Source organism: Poeciliopsis prolifica, unplaced genomic scaffold (genome assembly GCF_027474105.1).
Source record: "Poeciliopsis prolifica strain line A6 unplaced genomic scaffold, Auburn_PproV2 SCAFFOLD001, whole genome shotgun sequence".
In the NCBI taxonomy this organism is placed as follows: domain Eukaryota; kingdom Metazoa; phylum Chordata; class Actinopteri; order Cyprinodontiformes; family Poeciliidae; genus Poeciliopsis; species Poeciliopsis prolifica.
In genome coordinates, this window is record NW_026562376.1 from 14,488,883 (window position 1) to 14,507,632 (window position 18,750).

The 18,750-nt window shown below is 37.4% G+C and overlaps 2 protein-coding genes across 8 annotated transcripts in view; one reads left to right on the forward strand and one right to left on the reverse strand.

Moving 5' to 3' along the window:
- The window catches only part of LOC129358198 (serine/threonine-protein kinase BRSK2), a 176,985-nt gene extending 169,031 nt beyond the window's left edge, over positions 1–7,954 (forward strand). For 5 of the 7 annotated variants that reach the window (XM_055027088.1, XM_055027096.1, XM_055027124.1 and 2 more), the window contains 3 exons: positions 219–399; positions 2,772–2,861; positions 5,351–7,954. In XM_055027088.1, coding sequence (XP_054883063.1) covers positions 219–399; positions 2,772–2,861; positions 5,351–5,523 — 444 coding nt within the window. In that variant the 3' untranslated portion in view covers positions 5,524–7,954. Of the gene's footprint in view, positions 1–218; positions 400–2,771; positions 2,862–3,212; positions 3,874–5,350 lie in introns of those variants that run through there. The other 2 variants (XM_055027109.1, XM_055027102.1) reach the window with 2 other exon arrangements.
- A 1,893-nt stretch (positions 7,955–9,847) lies between these two features.
- abtb2b (ankyrin repeat and BTB (POZ) domain containing 2b) overlaps positions 9,848–18,750 on the reverse strand; it is a 45,365-nt gene continuing 36,462 nt past the window's right edge. The window contains exons 10-18 of the mRNA XM_055036371.1: positions 18,604–18,739; positions 17,808–18,070; positions 17,548–17,726; positions 17,355–17,460; positions 17,095–17,197; positions 15,966–16,053; positions 12,297–12,365; positions 10,948–11,061; positions 9,848–10,851 (exon numbers count right to left, since the gene is read on the reverse strand). Of these exons, the coding sequence (XP_054892346.1) occupies positions 10,618–10,851; positions 10,948–11,061; positions 12,297–12,365; positions 15,966–16,053; positions 17,095–17,197; positions 17,355–17,460; positions 17,548–17,726; positions 17,808–18,070; positions 18,604–18,739 (1,292 nt within the window). The 3' untranslated portion in view covers positions 9,848–10,617. The remainder of the gene's footprint in view (positions 10,852–10,947; positions 11,062–12,296; positions 12,366–15,965; positions 16,054–17,094; positions 17,198–17,354; positions 17,461–17,547; positions 17,727–17,807; positions 18,071–18,603; positions 18,740–18,750) is intronic.

Consider the following 18,750-nt stretch of genomic DNA (forward strand, 5'->3'; position numbering starts at 1 on the left):
TCTTAGAGTTTCAACTGGGGCTCATGGTATGTGGAGGGTATTTTAATGAGGGCTCATTCACACTGTCATTGTACGATTGGGCAGCAGAAGATGAAATCACTCCTTTTCTATTTATTATCACATTACCTGCAATTGTTAGCTACCTATTTTTAATCTCATCTGTAGGTTTGTCTTTTTTCTTTTTCTTTTTTTTTTTTTTTTTTGTCTTTTTCTCCCAGATTCCCAGCCTGAGCCACAGCGTCATCTCTCAAACAAGTTTCCGGGCAGAGTACAAGTCCACTGCCGGCCCCACAGTCTTCCAGAAGCCGGTCAAGTTTCAGGTGGACATCACCTACACAGAGAGCACAGCTGCCACAAAAGAGAACGGCATCTATTCAGTTACTTTTACTCTGCTCTCAGGTGAGGACTTTTCTGCACCCATAAAATGTATCTCCTATGAACAGAAACTAATATAATATGAAAACACAGTGCTATGTAGTTGCTGTTTGCATTTCCAACATAAGTTTGCACAATTCTAGCAGATGCAAACTTTTAACCCTTATATTGCTTTTCCAAGTTAATCGTGGTAAACAAAATTTGACAAAGGTTTCTGGAAATTTCATTCAATATTCTTGTCTGCTGCTGCAGCATGAAGGCCAAAAATCAGTCCAGATGAATCAGAGAAGAGCTAATCCAAAAGTTCAAGTTGGGAGCTGGATGCGAAAAAATCTTTAAGGCATCCCCTATATTTTAGTTAAATCCATCAGAAAAAAATGGAAGGAATTTGGCACATGTGCCAAGATGTGACTACAGAGAGAGAATATCTGGTCCTTCAGTATAAGCTACTTGTTGTGTGTTGTCACACATGTGACTGAACTGAAGGTGTTACAAGCTTCAGCAGCTGAAATGAGAGAGACTCTTTACATGACTTTTCCCCAGGGTCATCATCAGTAAGGTTTTATGAGAGAGTGGCAATGAGAAAAAATTCTCAGGTACAGAAAATTCATATTAAGGCTCAACTAGAGCCTGTGGAGTCATCCATACTAGTAGGGTATTCTTAAATAACCTATTTCCTCCCACGTCTTTAGGCTTGTAAAAATCTAGGTTTCCATATAAAATTTTGTGAAACCTTTAACACTGCCACTTACACTACAAGCATAATGTTGTCATGCTTTAAACTTTTGTCATCAAAACTGACTTTTTTAAAGTACCAAACCCATAAAACTAAAATTTATTCTTTTTTGGAGGGGGCTGTTTTCAAACTTTCTGTCAAAATGAGCAACTGCCTGAGAGTTTCTTGGAGTTTCTGCCGCCCCGAGTGCTCGATAAGATTTTCTTCTTACCTCCCTAAGCATAACGAAACGAGGTCTGGCAATGCAAGATTACATACCGAGCAGCCATGTGTGAATGCTTAGTTGTGCAGAAACGGATGTACCCTTTCTTTCACTCCCTTTAGTCTCTTTCACTCAATCAAGTACAACGACAGTAGTTTGATTCTCAGAGCTGTGGATCAGCGAAGGAGATGGAATCTTCCACTTTGATGAGTAGGGGTTCATTTACCTGCCATGCCATGTGTTATTGCAATCTTACGAAAAACACAGAAACTAGAAAAGCTAAAGATGCATTTGGATAGTTTAATGGTGGAAATACATTTGAATTGTAAAGGAAGAATTGGATGGATAGGTTTGCATTATAATTAATTTCTAAATTAATAAATGCCCCTTTAGCAGATCAGTCTAAACATGTTTTGTATCAAACATAATGAAGTTTATTTAAATTGATTGAATTAAATTGGTTGATTTTCTGGTTACAGGCCCTGCTTTCAGCCACAATTCATACATTTTCAGTAGTTTTGAAGTCTGTACCCTTTCAGTAGTTTACTATTAGTCTTCTCTTTCTTTCCTTTAAACTTCCTATGCCGTATGAGCAAGTAGCCTGCTGCAGCCACTGCCACTCATTCCTGGGTTTTGTCTTTAAAGATGTAATTTTTCAACAAGTTACATGTTTTTGTCCTGACTTCCCCCATTGTGGGACAATTTGATGTGTTAACTCCATTTATAGCTTATGCATGCAATTCTTGCTATAAGAACCCACTGAAATTGTATTACCATTCCACCCTAACAAAATAAGCTTTCAAAGCAACAATGAAAAGCCCAAATAATGCTTGAAAAGCATCTAATCTCTGACTGCTCCTGTACGCTAACTATATGGGCCAATTACCATCCAGCACAACTAAATGTCACTCTTAGTTAGCTATTGTCTTCTAGCCCAAAACTGTCCCTTCACATGCCAGTTAAGCTTATGGAGTCCTGATAAATATAAATAAATCATAGGTTTCAGATCATCACGACGTACAAGTCCAACTGCATGGATGTTTGTAAGAGAGAGGAGCAGACTGTAGCAGTAGTTTCTTTGTACTGGAACAAAGCAAGTCGGTTACATTCCAACTCGCTCTATACAATGAGATTTTGCAACTTGCATATATTCCTCATTTTGTCATTTCACATCGATGTCTTAACAGCATGTCAAACTGTTGGCATGCTGTTAATATTGAATCCTGACTCAAATGAACACACATTTTGACTTGTCTTTGCTGGGAAACCACAGGTGTATTCGTGATAGCTACATGTCACTCAGAGAAAGGTGCTGCTTTTATGCTTTTCTGTTCATAATTTCCTTCTGTAGTGAGTGACGGAGCTGAACCAGAGTTCATTTATGAACTCCAGCTGTACTTCCACCTTTGCAAATACTTTCAGGTAGATTAAGCTAATATTTTCCGCTTTTGTGTGCAGGTCCAAGCCGACGTTTTAAGCGAGTAGTTGAGACGATTCAGAGCCAGTTGTTAAGCACACATGATCAGCCTGGGGTCCAACAACTCTCTGGTGAGTGAAAATGTTTATTTCAGATGAAGAAATACCTTTTTTCCCCCAAACCTCCTTCCCAAATTCCCCCCTACCACCTCATCTTTCTATGTCACCCCTTAACAAACCCCTCACATCTGAAGCCTAGATAGATCTTGCCCTTCTTTTTGCTCTTGTTGCTCTGCTTCTTCAAACGCCTTCCTTGGGTGAGGCACAGGCTTCCTGACCTGTGCCTCACCGACTTTAAGCGGGGTGGGGCTGCTCTCAAGCGCTGATTGCAGGCCAAAGTATTTTTACTTTATTAAAAGATTAAAACAGAGGTAGATTAAGTTGATTGGCATTGGGTTATTCCTTGTTATTCCTATTTTATAGACTGATCATCCATGCCTGCTGCCATGGCAACACTGCTTTGCCTCAACACACTCCCAGAATCCACAGAGCCGCACGTCGGATAAGCGCCCCTGTCTTTTATGATGTTTTAGTGCATCCAAATGTCTTAGTGCATCCCTGCTGGTCTCTTTCATTTTGGCCTCTTTTGGTGTCTTAAGGCTTTAAATAACTTAGTGACAGTCTGTTTATTACCTCCTTTGTGTCTTCAGTTTCAAGGCTGCTGCAGTCTGTTGTTTCTCAACAGTGTCTATATTAAGTTCTCCTAATGCATGGAGTGGAAGACGAAGAGAATAGAAAAAAAAGCCACAGGAATCTTATTTTTATTCCACTCTATGTATGTTTTGTCTTGAGAGTCCCTTCTATTTGTGTCATTTATTTTGCAATATCCCCATCTTCTGGTCAGCAGTGAAACTACAGATAGACTGGCATTAATCAGCTGGAAAGAGCCTGTATTTCTCTCAAATAACAGTTTCATCTCATGTGTAAAATATTAAAATGTTGGATACATCCTACTCCACTTTGATACTAAGTAGAACTCTTTGTTCACATTGAGCCTTTTATTCATTTTAGTGATTCTAGTTCTCATAAATAATGGAGGATATTTAACAATTAACTGTCAGTGCTGTATTCTAATATAAAAGAAAAACAAAACAAAACAAAAAAACTTAAGCTTTTTTTGTTTTGTCCTCCTGGAGGACAAAACAAGTTTTTGATCTTTAGAATTGTTTAGCTCATTACCAGCTTGAGTTATTAGAAGGGTCACATAAGGTTACTTTGGACTAGGTTATGATGACTGTATGTTGCCACACAATGAATAGAAATGAATGCAGTTTTTGCTCCACTGTAATAACATCCAGAATCACGCATGTTGTGGTCAGCCTGTCCTGATAGTGCTAAGGTACAGGGAGTTCACTCAGCTTTCAAACTAAGTTTTACTTAGAGCCTGCCAAAATTTGATGGATTTAAGCCAAATGTAGCACATTCTCAAATCCACATGCAGAGGCAATCTGGCAAAATCACAGAGCAATTGATAATCCTTGTTTATTTGACTTGCAGACAGTTTTCAAACAGATTCCCCTTTTGCAGAATAGTTTGTTAAATATGTGTGCAAATACATAAAATATGTTGCCGCTATATGTTCTCTTGTTCTTACAAATAGCAGCTCAATGGCTGCTCACAAAATATGCATATTTACTGAAACTTTCCAAAGATATGACATAGTAACTAAAGACCATGACTATGCTTCCTTCATTTCTAATGTTTGGGGTTCCTATTGCAGTTGCTGAACTAGTCTTTCTATAGAAAAAAATTCTACATACACTTTTTCTCACTTAGTAAATAGCCAATGTGTGTTAACTCATTTACATAAAAAAAAAACATCAAAGTTTTAATACATTATTGAATAGAGCTTATCAGAATATTGACAATAAGAAGTTGCATTACTTCAAAGAGCTGTTGGTTGTGATGTTGATTTAGATGGTCAAGAACTGGGAGTTTGTGTCTAACTTTGAAATAAAGTGATCAAAGCTTTTTGGGGGAACAAAATGCTAAAATGATTGCACCACATGTGGTTCACTTCAGCCTGGAAGCCCCTGTAGACAACTTGTGTCATCTTTGTCAGTATATTTAGATTGACTCTGGAAATTGGTTCTTGATTGAGTGAACTCAACAGTTTGGCTGAGCAAATGGGATGAAGACACTGAACTATTTTTGTCATTTGTTGTTGACTTTTTATTTAACCTTTTTGGTGATTTATCTTAATGGTTCTGTTTGAATGAAACAGCTGACCTACTGATATGATTTAGGGTTATGTTTTATTCAGCTCATTTCCCCGTTTAGACTTCTATCCCAACATTAATCTCGGATACAACAAATGCAATGTATGTTGACTGTACTTTAACATAGGGTACCTGTCTGAAGTGTACTCTCATTAGTCAATGGCATAAGAGGACTAACAACTTTTCCGTGGAATGATTATCTTTGGTCATTGAATGCTCCTTTGGTCTCTCCATATAGCATTGTCCCCCAGTGAACCCTGTTCTTCCTATATTTTCCCACGTGTGTGTGCCTATATTGGACACTGAATAACTTATTTGACATAATCAACCCACTTTTTTCAGATGAGAAGAATGGCCAGGTGCCCCACCCTTTCAGCACGGCCTCCAAGCACTGCCCCACCCCCATGCACGTCCGGAGACATGAATCAGAAAACAATGACACCAAATTTCCAGGTGCAGGCCGAGACAGAGCCAAGCTGTCGATGGCATCTGTGGGGACACAGGAAGAGACTTAGCCTGAGACATTTTGTAGATTAACCAATGCAAATCTGAACCAGGATATCTGGTTCTCTTTATTAGAGTAAAATGTCTTTATTTAAAAAAATAAAAATACACCACAGCTCCAGAACACATAAATGAAATGCTGCTACTCTCCGATTTTTCATTTCTCTACAGTTTCCATCATCATCAACACTCCCTCTCCCCGACCCACCCACCAAACCCCCCATGTTACCGTGCTTATTTGTGTCCCTTTCTGCTGCTAACCTTTGTAATCTCCTGACTTGTTTTTGACACCAGGAATTATCCAGAAAACCTATTAAAGTCCCTCCTCCTGCTCCATGCTCCACTTGCCCTCCAACAACTACCCCAATGCACCCCCTCCAAATGTGCCAAGAGTGGAGGACTCCTCTCCGAGGGGTGCCAAAAAAAGACTCCTACCTTCGACTGCACCCCAACTCCACCTTTGGCATCCATCAGTAGAAAGTAGATGAAAGTCCTTTTAGTGTTTCTTCCATAGTCTTTCAAGCACACATCTACAATCATACTCTAAAATGGCTCATCTTTTTTTTTTTTTTTTTTTAAGGGATTATTTTTAATCTATTGGAAATGAAGCACTGGTCAAAACACTCAAGGTACAGCATACAAAAAAAACTAACAAAAAAATAATAATTAAAAAAAAAAACATGCACAAAACACTCTGGGATGTACCAGTGTTGATGAAAAACACAAAATAAACCTACAAAAGACTTACAGAAATGTGAGGAGGCGCAAAGAGAGAGCGTTGTTGCTGGAAGTCCAAACAGCCAACACAGGCGCTTGCTGGATTGTATCCGTTTGCTTTGTATTGTACTTTCTTTGTGATGAACTGGGTTTGAATTTTAATTTTTAATAGACTTGATACAACTGCTGCAAAATGGACTGAAATTGTGATTTCAGAGAGGACGTGGGTGTCAGCAAAACAGGCAACGGGGAAATGGGGGAGATGAAATGAAAGTATTGGGGGGAGGGTGCAGGGAGGGTTATGTGGGTATTTAAAATGAATGATCTATTCTCTTGTACAGACTGAAAGCATTTTTAATGTAAAAAAAATGAAATGTTTAGTTGTGACACTGGTAGATATCATAGAAACAGGCTGTTAAAACTACACCTGCATCATTCTGTCATTTTAAAATCTGTGTATTTTTGTTACATGATTATCGCTGTCCTTGTTCGATCAACCTGGAAATGATCCAAACATTCCCTGTTCTCTGCAGCACTTTCTTTGATTTTCCATTTGTACCTCTCTCTTAGTCTCAAATACCAGCAGTAGGAGTAGAGGAACAAAAAAAAATGTGATAAATGCAATTGTGAATATTTTTGTATTGTTGTCCTTATTTATTCATATTTGTTCATCTCACTGTTTAATTCCTAATTTATTATAACTTGGCTATTTATATGGACAAAGCTGTTAGGTCAGTTGAATGTTATTTACTACCCTCTTGTGTGTTGGTAAATGGGACATTTAAAGAAGAAAAAAGCTGAACTTTATTTTGTTTTGTTTTTGTTTGACTTAAAACTGAAATATGTGAACTTTGACAAATTTCTTTATTTCCAGACCTAATTGAAGAGGAAACAAGAACTTGTTGGAACTCTGGAAAAAGAATGGTTTTACCAGTAATTTAAGAATGTAGACTTAGCCTCTTTTGGAAGAGGGAACATGCTCTTCTATTGATATTTGTCAGTTTCATAATATTGTGCATTGTATGCCAGGCCTGAGGAGGAGAATTTGTCAGATCGTGATCTGCTTCTTCTCTATGTAAATAGACAGACAAGCTGTGGGGGTTGATTGTCTTCTCAACCATGCTGGGGATTCCTGCTCTATGCTTTTAGCTTGTATTGCTGTGTGCATGTCAAACATGAGCTTTTCTTTGCATGGCTTTAGTGTTTAATGTTCCACGCCAAACTCGCCCCTCTATCAGCCTTCATTAATTTTTCCCTCAACAGTACTGTGTTTTAAAGTTGAAATTCCCTTCTCTCTGCTTTTAATTCTGGCCTTTTATTTTTCTTACTCTCCTTTCAGTCCTGCTGACGTTCTTTTCCTTCCTCCAGCTTGTGCACAAAGTTTTTAAATGATGCTTCCTTTACTATGTACCTCTCTGCGGAAAGCTCAGAGGGTTGGGCGTTCTGTGCCTGTCTGATGAAGAGGCACAGGGAGGGAATACCACTACTACAACGTGAAAGCAATACCTTTTATTCACCCTCCTCTTTGTTTACTACAATGGGAAGCTGACAGCACTGAGGACAAATTTTGGCCCAGATGGGACTTTCCTTCTTTTTATTTCATTTGATTTTTTTTCCCCTTTTTTTTTGGACAGAGCAGGAACAAAACTTACTGATGTAATCCCCATTCTAAATAACTGTGAGCATTTTCAGTGCTGAAACAAATAAACTCATTCAGTTATGGTGTGTGTATGTGTTCTCCTTTTTCATATTGGTAAAGATAGGTGCATTCCTTTAAGAAAAAAATGCATATATATATGAAATAAAGAATTAAGGGTCCACTTAAACAATTCAATGTAACTCCAAGTCAATCAAGCTTCTGTCAAATCAACCTCACCTGTTAAGAAGCAACACTGTGAATCTATTTTGCCTGCCGTTTTGCAAATTCAAACAGGCAACAGGTGGTCAAGAGAGGCAATTAGCCAGATGACCCCTATAAAGAATGAGTTCTGTAGATGGTGACTGTAGACCACTTGTCTGTTTCCATCCTTTCAGGCTGACATCTCGGTCACTTTTGTATGTTGTTAGTGTCCACATGCCAAGTGGTGTCATGAGACAGGAGTCTACAACTCACTGCCACATCCCTTCAAGATAACTTCCAGTAGGCCATTGTGTGTACATTTCTGCTCAAACTATCTGATCATAATTCATGAAGGTATGGGGGTTCGACATCCATGACTGGGGCCTGTTCTTACATCCCAACTCTCTGCAGAGTGGTTTGCATTTGTCAGAGAACACCAAGATTGGCGGTGTGTTCTCTTCATGGATGAGAGCAGGTACAGATCTGACAGAGTCTGGAGACACAGTGGAGAATGTTGAGCTGTCTGCAACATGGCCGCTTTGGTGGTGGATCAGTAATGGAGAGGTACAATATGTCTTTGGAAGGACTCAATGTGAGACCACCTCGGTGCAGTGGGATCTGGGTTCCGGCGTGTTCCTCAAACCTGAATCCAATAAAGCACATTTGGGACATGTTTTGTTCCAACCACCAATTCCATGTTGCACTGCGGACTGTGCAGCAGTTGATTGATGCTTTAATCCAGATCTGGGAAGAGATCCCTCAGGAGAACACACACTACTGAGCCTCATTTGGCCTTTTCTTGAGGAATTTCCACAGAAGTTGAATACGCTTGTAATAGGATTTTCCACTTTCTTTTGAGTGTAAGTTAAAATCTGTAATACTGTGGGATAATTTAGATTTACATTGATAATTTTTGCTATTTTCAACTGAAATAGTTATTTTAGAATTGCCTTTATTTTTTCATAACCTTTCCTTTCCGGATTTTTTATAGGTAATATTTTATTTGTACTCTTGAAGGTTGGTGCATTTAAGAGACCACTGTTTTCGGGTAAGCCTACAAACTCCTTTAAAAGTGGATTCTTCTTCAAGCCCCCCTTGGATAAAGGAGTGCCACACTCTGTTCCTAGACTTATGTGTCCTGCCACCCAAACTTATGATTCATATCTGATAAAAAGTGACATTCTGAATGTAAACAGACTAGTAAATCAATAAACTTCAACCATTAGTTTCTATTCATGTTGATATTTTTGGTTTACAGTTAAGGAAAATACAGAATTTTGGGTGCTACAGAGGTGTTGCATTCGCTCAGCTTGGTTTAACTATGCTCTTTCTGCATAGTTTTTATGTTCTCCTTGTTCATGTGTGGGTTCTCGGTCACTATGGCTTTCGCCCACAATACGAAAACATGACTTTGGTTAATTGGTCTGTAAACATACATGTAGGCATGTATGTCTTTGTGCAGTATTTGTCCACCATGTGTGTTTTTTGATGACGGGTAGGGGGGACCTGATGGATGAATACCAAGTTTTTTGGTATTCATCCATCAGATGAATACCAGCACATCTGGCTAAACCAGATGTGCTGGTTTAGCCTAACACAGCCTTGCAGAAATAAGCGCTCACTGATTCAAAATTGAGATTTTTGTTTTTTGTCTCTGTTTTTCTTGCTTTTCTTGTGAGAAAGTATTTGTTTGAATATGCATTTGCATTCCTCTTACAGGCTGCTGCAGCTGCTGCTTTCAGGTGAGTCCATTCAACACCATACAAAAAGAGTTCCAGTCAAAGTCACAAGGTTTATTTCAGGCAAAACATATTTTTCCAAATCCTTCTGTTGTGGCTGTGTAAATATGGTAAACATCAAGACAAGCAAAATTATCTATTAGTATGCCTGCATTAACAGCTGAAGCATTTTTAAAGTATTAGCTTGGATTAAAAATGAAATAAAAGGGCACGCCTCATTAAATACTTTCACATCTTTTGTTCTCATTAAATAGAAAATGTCCATCCCACTGAGCAGTAAGTCATTCTGGTCATACTTTAGTTAAAAAAAAAAAAAACTATATAAAAGAGTACTTGCTTTATCATATAAACTTTTCCTTCACTACAGACTGAACTGAGCCTTCCTCCCACTCTGCATCTCCAGTCTATGGTTACTGTACATAGCTTCAGTCAAAACCCAGGAGTTACTGCAAATTCCAGTCTTTTCATGATTTCCACTAGATGGCAGCAGTATTTTGTTTATGAAAGTAGCCTCTCCATTTAGGCTTCCTGAGCCTTTGAGAAAAACAAAACAAACCACCCTTTTTGAAAAACTTACTGCTCATCACAGTAACTGCCATCATGTAGTGCTTGGCACAAAACAACACTGTTCAGCGTCAACAACTGCCAAATCAGTCACTGTGCCACACCATGCACAGTTTTGCAGTATTTCCTCTGAAATGTGGTTCCTACAGAACCAATCCACCTTTATTTACACACACAAAGCCTTCTTCTGCAACTTTCACACACTTGTTGCTTTTCGTCTTGTCTCATTGCAGCAGCTCACGTCTTCAGACTTGAGATGAAATGTAAAGCGAACGTAGACGCTGAGCCAGGATGGCCTCCAGCTCTTCCAGAGGTGAGTCACTGCGGCTGTGAGCCAGAGAAGAAGTGCAGTTATTCCCCTGTCGAGTGCAGTTGGTGCCTAGTAACAGGGTCCTGAAGCCATCTTTTTCCAGCAGTGCCGGCATCTGCTGCAGGAAGAAACTTTCGCAACATGAACTCAGGTCCACTGAACCATTTGCCTGTTCAAGAAAAAAGAAAAAAAATCATGTGAGCTGCTCACAAAATGTAGACTAGATTACAAAAGAGTAGCATAGCCTTCTCAAAACAGACATTACCTTAGCTGTCCTGTAGATGCTGACTGCATTGTCGAGGTTTATGTGCTTGGAGCAGATGAGCTCACAATATCTCTGCAGTGCCCCCAGCTGGAACTGATTAGCAGCCGACAAAAGCTATAGGAAAAAAACAAAAACAATTTTTTATAATTTTGGACACTTTCATAATCTTTTAGCTCATAAACCCACCTGCTTGTGTCTATAGTCATAGTTTAGGCTTAGATTTATTTATTTTTGGGCGTTGTATCCAGTTATAGAACAGAAAATTATAAGGAACGAGATCAGTTTCACAGAGCTGCATGTGTTTGCATGTCCCCAGAAGCAGGAATACACAGAGCTGTTGCTGCCTCCGGCTGATGAATATGTCTCAGCAGAATTAAATCGCACTCATTAAGAAGTTGTAAATATCTTTGAGTTCTCCTGTTCTTCACAATACATACTTGACTAATTCAGTTCCTATAAGTATAACCTACATAAGTGAATGCTTTTTGATGACATGCCATGACTAGATCAGGGTGAGGAGATATAAATTCTGTATCTACGTTTGGTTCCTCCTAACAACATGGCATTTTGATTTGCTGTTCGCTCTCCTCTTTCAGCAAGGTAATATTGAATGAAAACATTTAGGCAATGAGTGTACAAATGAACTAACTTTCAAGTAAAACTAATGTCCAACTTAATTTGAACTAAACAGGTTGAATGTTGAAAGAATACAGGCTATGAATTCACATTTCATGGAGTGAACTGGCAAAAATTGGAGGAGCAAAAACATAAGCTTGATCATGTGCCTTTAGAAAATAGATTCATATGAGCCACATGGGCTGCACAGTGGCGCAGTGGGTAGCGCTGTTGCCTTGCAGCAAGAAGGTCCTGGGTTCGATTCCCGGCCCGGGGTCTTTCTGCACAGAGTTTGCATGTTTTCCCTGAGCGTGCGTGGCTTCTCTCCGGGTTCTCCGGCTTCCTCCCACAGTCCAAAAACATGACTGTCAGGTTAACTGGCCTTCCCAAATTCTCCCTCGGTGTGAGTGTGTGTGTGTGTGCATGGTTGTTTGTCCTGTTTGTCTCTGTGTTGCCCTGCGACAGACTGGCGACCTGAACCCCGCCTCTCGCCCGGAACGCAGCTGGAGAGGCACCAGCACCTCCCGACCCCGTTAGGGAGAAGGGTGATCAGATAATGGATGGATGGATGATCCACATGTGCTAATGACCAGTTGCCAGTTCCATAACATACTGTTCTGTGATCTAAAAATGACTGTGTAGTAAAAATGTGTTTTTACATGAACAACTTTTTCCCTCTGTGCAGTTCAAGTCAACCTAATTAACATGATCTGAACCTTCAGCTCTGTTCTCACCTCCAGTAAGTCCGTCACATTTGTTTTCAGTGAGTCTGTTCCTCCACAGTACAGGTAAGACATCATCATCTGCAGAGAGGTCAAATGTCTAGTTTAGCAACATTTCAGTTTCAGTTTATCTAATTGTTTTAATCGCTTTTTCCCTGCATATGCAGGGAAAAAGAGAATACACAGTAGAAATTAATTTCTTTTAAATGAAATTGTCAGATTAATGGTTTTTCTTTTGGCTAAACGTCAATAAGACACTTCTTGGAGCCAGTCAGTCTGGGGTTTATTCCATGTATAGCCCTTGTAGATTCACGTCAAAGCATCTGAATTACATCTAGGTCTGGTTAACTGGATCTAGAAATTTATTTCTCATGGGATTTTCTTAGGGTCATTATTGTGTTCCAGGTTACAAATTGTGTTTCCTTGAACATCCTCTGGTTCATGGCAGAATTAATGAGCTGGCCAGAGAAATGCATCTCCAAGCTCCGTCATTTACAGCTCTTCTTAAAATTTGGTATGCAATTATTTTCTATTTCTGATTCGATTAAAAAGGACAGCAAGAAAATTAAATGTGAATGCCTGTTCACCCAATAAGTCATCAAAAACATTCTGAACAATGATCCTCCAATTATTGGGGCCTGCCCATAGCAATGCATAAGGAGAGCAGTGACTGACTTGCGATGCAAGTCAGTATTGATTGTTTTTGTTTTCTCCCCCGCCCCTCCTTGTGTGTGTGTGTAGGCTAGCCTTTGTATATAAATTTCCCTGTGCGTTCATTGAGAAGAGTCAGTTAGTTTTTGTTTGTTGAGTTGATTGAGTTGATTGTTTTTGGGCCCATTTTTCTTAAATTTCTTTTTGAGATTTGTTGTAAAAACATCTTTTGTTAAGCTCTTTTGAAAAATTAAATAGTTATTTTTTTATATATGCCTTTGTCCTTGAGTTTGCTGGTCGGACCATTGCATTGATCATAGATAGACAAGTTCCTGTTCACAATCAACTACATGTATTTGGTATTAACTGCCTCTGTGAAACACAATAATTCTGTGAAAAAACGGATAATTTCTTCTAATTATATAATTCTGTGGAGATTCATAGATTAGTGTCATAATATTTTAAAAGTGACTTTATTCTATCTTTTAAAACATTTTTAGGTTGACATCATTAAACTCTGCAATAATAGATTGTCTCCAAAGTGTACTGTTTCTTTTTTCATCATATAGAGGATCTGTAACAATAGCCGTTTCAGTAAAATACTTCATATAACTTTATTGTACTTGTGTTGCAGCATCTTTAGCTTCTCTCCTGCAATAATGGCTTCTTCTGAATGTACATGTTCCTGGTTAAATCAAGGTATTTTGTAAATGAAAAAATATTCTATTTGGTGTTTGTTTTACTAAAAATTCGGTAATTCACTCTGATGCAATCTATTGCAGTCTGTTCCTCTTTGACCCTTCTGTTTGAGAAGCATATTGAAATTACATGCAATTAAAAGAATAAAAAACAATTACATGCAATTAAAAGCAATAAAATAATTACATGTAATTAAAAGCACGATTTTAATTACATGTAATTAAAAGCACGATTTTAATTACATGTAATTAAAAGCACGATTTTAATTACATGTAATTAAAAGCACGATTTTAATTACATGTAATTAAAAGCACGATTTTAATTACATTTTAATTACATGTAATTAAAAGAGTGATTTTAATTACATGTAATTAAAAGAGCGATTTTAATTACATTTTAATTACATGTAATTAAAAGAACGATTTTAATTACATGTAATTAAAAGAGCGATTTTAATTACATGTAATTAAAAGAACGATTTTAATTACATGTAATTAAAAGAACGATTTTAATTACATGTAATTAAAAGAACGATTTTAATTACATGTAATTAAAAGAGCGATTTTAATTACATGTAATTAAAAGAACGATTTTAATTACATGTAATTAAAAGAACGATTTTAATTACATGTAATTAAAAGAACGATTTTAATTACATGTAATTAAAAGAGCGATTTTAATTACATGTAATTAAAAGAACGATTTTAATTACATGTAATTAAAAGAGCAATTTTAATTACATGTAATTAAAAGAGCGATTTTAATTGCATGTAATTAAAAGCACGATTTTAATTACATGTAATTAAAAGCACGATTTTAATTGCATGTAATTAAAAGCACGATTTTAATTGCATGTAATTAAAAGCACGATTTTAATTGCATGTAATTAAAAGCACGATTTTAATTGCATGTAATTAAAAGCACGATTTTAATTGCATGTAATTAAAAGCACGATTTTAATTGCATGTAATTAAAAGCACGATTTTAATTACATGTAATTAAAAGAACGATTTTAATTACATTTTAATTACATGTAATTAAAAGAGCGATTTTAATTACATGTAATTAAAAGCAAGATTTTAATGACATGTAATTAAAAGCACGATTTTAATTACATGTGATTAAAAGCATGATTTTAATGACATGTAATTAAAAGCACAATTTTAATTACATTTTAATTAAAAGAACGATTTTAATTACATCTAATTAAAAGAACGATTTTAATTACATGTAAATAAAAGAACAATTTTTATTACATGTAATTAAAATCGTTCTTTTAATTACATCTAATTAAAAGAACGATTTTAATTACATGTAATTAAAAGAACAATTTTTATTACATGTAATTAAAAGAGGCAGAACTCAGAGGAAAAAGCTGGACTTTAGAATTGCCTGTGTTTTGGGCCTAACTCATTTTAACCAACTATTGTTACACATGGAATTACTGTGGCAATTTTAAATTAAGCTTTAAAAATTTTTCAAAATAAAAGCCTTGACAATTTTTCCATCAAGTAAGTGCTTTTTTGACCATTATATGTGTTATTTAATCCAATCACTGTTACACATGGGATTAGATTGGCAATTTAAAATCAAGCTCAATGAAAATTCAAAATAAAAGCCTTAAGATTTGTTTGTGGCTAATGCAGCGCCACAGGCGCTGCAATAATATTAGCTTGCATGATCTTTTTCCCTCCGGTTAGGGCTCTGCCTTGCGCAGCAAGGCAGAGCATTAGCATTAGCCTTTTACCTTGCATGAGGTATTAGCTATTTCCCTTACTTATTACCCATATTTAGTATATTGAATGCAGTAAGTCATGCTTGTGACTCTCCACATTGTATTAATGACATTCCAGCTTTCTTTAGCATGGATGCTAATGTTTAGCATCAGAACGCTGGGTCCAAATCGACGGGCACACTTTGGCAGGCCCCGGTTAAATTTCTTCAGGAATTTTCTAGTTTACTGTTGTCTTCTTCATGGTTTACACCAGTGGAAACATCCTGTTGTTGATTTGTAAAACATAAAGTGTTTACTTTGCAGTTTTTTTTTCCAAAATTGCTTTGGCAATTAAATGGAAATGCAGCTAATGTTATGTACCGCTGACATAATTTTCTGAAAAAATAGAAATAATCTTTGACTTTCCAGTATGATGAAAATCACATCAGTGGCTATACCATATTCATGGACATATGGGAATTCACATGGGACATAAAAACTATATTTTTACAGTTTTTATGATTTTTTTTTTTTGTTTTGTTTTCAATGCTAGAAATGTAAAGTCATAAGGTGTCCTAATCTATTTTTCACATTATTGTATCAGATATTTTTCATACCTGGAAAATATGGTACTTGACATCGCTGATTTCAATTTCCTTGCTGGGGCTTCCATCTGATCCAGACGATGCCAGCAGAGATTTGAATCTAAAATGAAAAACATAGTTTTATCAATGTCCAATTAGGTTTTCCTCTAAAACCCACAAGTAAATTAAATGCACTGAGAAATTGATTGCTTTTTGCTTGATTGGCCCTCAAAAGTGCCAACTGGTCAGAAACCTAAAAAACATAAGCTCAACCTGGTAATATTGTTGACAACTTTTTGGTGTGGATGCTGAAACAGAGTTAAGCAACAATAAATGGAGCACAGCTATAAAAATGGATTCAAAAGAAAATCACTTTGACATGTTGGGTTATGTCTGCAGTTCTTTCAAGTTACGACTCTCAACGTATAACAGAGCTCAACAGTCTAGAGAAAAGTCAGTAATTCTCCGTTACGGAATGGAAATCTCAGGAAAAGTCTTTAACCACTAAAGCGTAGGTTCCCATTCATGGTTCTCAGTGATAACTGTCATGCGTATTTTATTTGTTTCCCTGCTGCTACACACATGGCTTAAATGATCTTTTAAAAAGCCTGGCCTGCTGATTCCAATTTTGGTCGATACCATTTCTTCATGTCTGAAATGTTGCTAAATGGAAAGTTGTTGAGATGGCAACAGTGGGGTAACTATAGTTAACTGTAAATGTAAAGACATGACCAGATGGGCCAGTCTGTTGGTCAAACCTCTCTCACTGGAGATGGCTGATTTTTAAGACTTTGCTAACCTTAACCCTTTGATCATTTTAATCAATTGTACAGGAGTGGAGACAAATCTAAAACATGCAGGACATTACATCCTACAGGGCCATGATTGGGAATCTCTGCTCTATGGAAGACAGGCTACAGTTTTAGAAACGTACAAAAAGGTTATTCTAAGGGTAGTTTCAATCTGAGCTCCTTAATCATTTTGTTTGTCCCTAAAAATAACTTTGACAGTGACTCCTTTCACAAATGCGGTAAAATGTATTGCATGACAGTCAAGGCAACAAATAAGAAAATTTGAATACATTTTGGCAGATGAAATCTCACACCGATTTGTGTGTCTAAAATTAATACATATCTGCAAAATGAAGAGTGGTTGCACTTACTTGTCAGAAGCAGTTATCAGAAGGACTTTGTGTCCATAAAATGGTTTTCCCTCCACCAAAAATGTCACATCTGACATGTCTGGGTTGTTCAGAAAAAGTGGATCTGTAAAGATCAGGTTAACCAGATTTCAGCCCATCACATACTACTTTCAATGTGGTAATAGATTATTATAACTTTTGACAGCTTTGTTTAAAATTCACATTTTAAGACAGTGAACTACATTGATTCATACAGTCATCATCAATCAAAGCTTTCTCACCCAACTGAGCTGAAAGAGAGGCCTTCATCGTAGGGATGGCTGGAAGTGGTGCTGAGCCAAAACAGTGACTAAAAATAGCTGCCAGCTGCTGTATAATGGCATCGTTCTGAAAGACAGAACAGAAGGTCAGGATTATTTCTTATTCTGAAGACTGAAAAGTAGTAAACATGACAGGCTTCATGTTTGACAGTACCTTGGTGGTTCGCAGGATAGTGAACAGAAGGGGCAGGCCTGTGGTGACAAGTTCATCACAGTAGTCCTCTTCTCGGACTGTGGTAAACTCTCTGAGAAGAGAGAGGATGGCCCCCGACTTGGACTGCTGATGGGCACAACGAAGAGATTCCAGCCACACATGTAGTTTCCATGGCACACCTAATTAAAGTCAAGTTTCGTTTTAGAAGCATAAATAAACAAAATGAAAGTCCTGTTGTCTTATGGCTATCTGAAAGGTACCCATTGCATGAAGCTCCATGGTGACATCAAGATATCCGTGCTCAGCACTGTAGTAGCTAGCTTCTTGAAGAGCCTTCATCCTGGCCTTGCAGAGCTTGGGTATGTCTGCATCCTGCAGTGCTGGGGTGCCATTGGAAGGTGTTGGAAGATAAGGACACATCCCTGGAATTTCATTCTCCACTCCCTCTGCTAGGATCTCCTCCAGAGACAGGACATCCTCTTTGATCTGCTGAGGTTGAGTCAGTAGCTTTCTCAGCACGTTTCTGATGGAGAAAGGAAACAACAAGCATTAAATCAGTTATCTCTGCTCGTATGGTAAAACATACTTAAATTTCTGTGACCCTGTGATCTATGCAATTAGATAATCCATCACTCTTAGTGTGGAATGTGAAGTGTTGAGTCTACACAAAGTTCACATGAACACACAGCAAACAGGTGGAGAGAATCACTCGACCAGTTGGTTTTTAAAAACACAACCCTCTGCTCACTTTGCACAATAGATACAATACATCTCCACTCAGAATTAACTCAAAAATAAAGTTTCAGTTAAACAATATTACATATAAAATTTTAAAAAGACAGTTATTCAGTTAATACAAAAATGTTATGACTTAAGGCCTTTACAAGGAACGTAAGCCACAATAAGTTATTACTAAAGACTAGATGATTAGAGAGCACTGAGTGGACGAAAAAATGTGGTTGGAATTAAATATAGTTTAATATTAGTAAAATATTAGTTTCTGTTTTGAATTGAAGTACTGAAAAAAGTAATGTCTCAAAATGAAATGCGACAAACCTGTGTCCATGTGCAGCAGCATGACTGAAGCAGTTCATGTCTTCATAAAGAGATGAAGTAAGAGCATTTCCATCATGGCTCCTTGATAAGGGGTCAGCGCCACGTGCCAGGAGCAAAGTCACCATTTCATAGTTACCTAAGAAACAC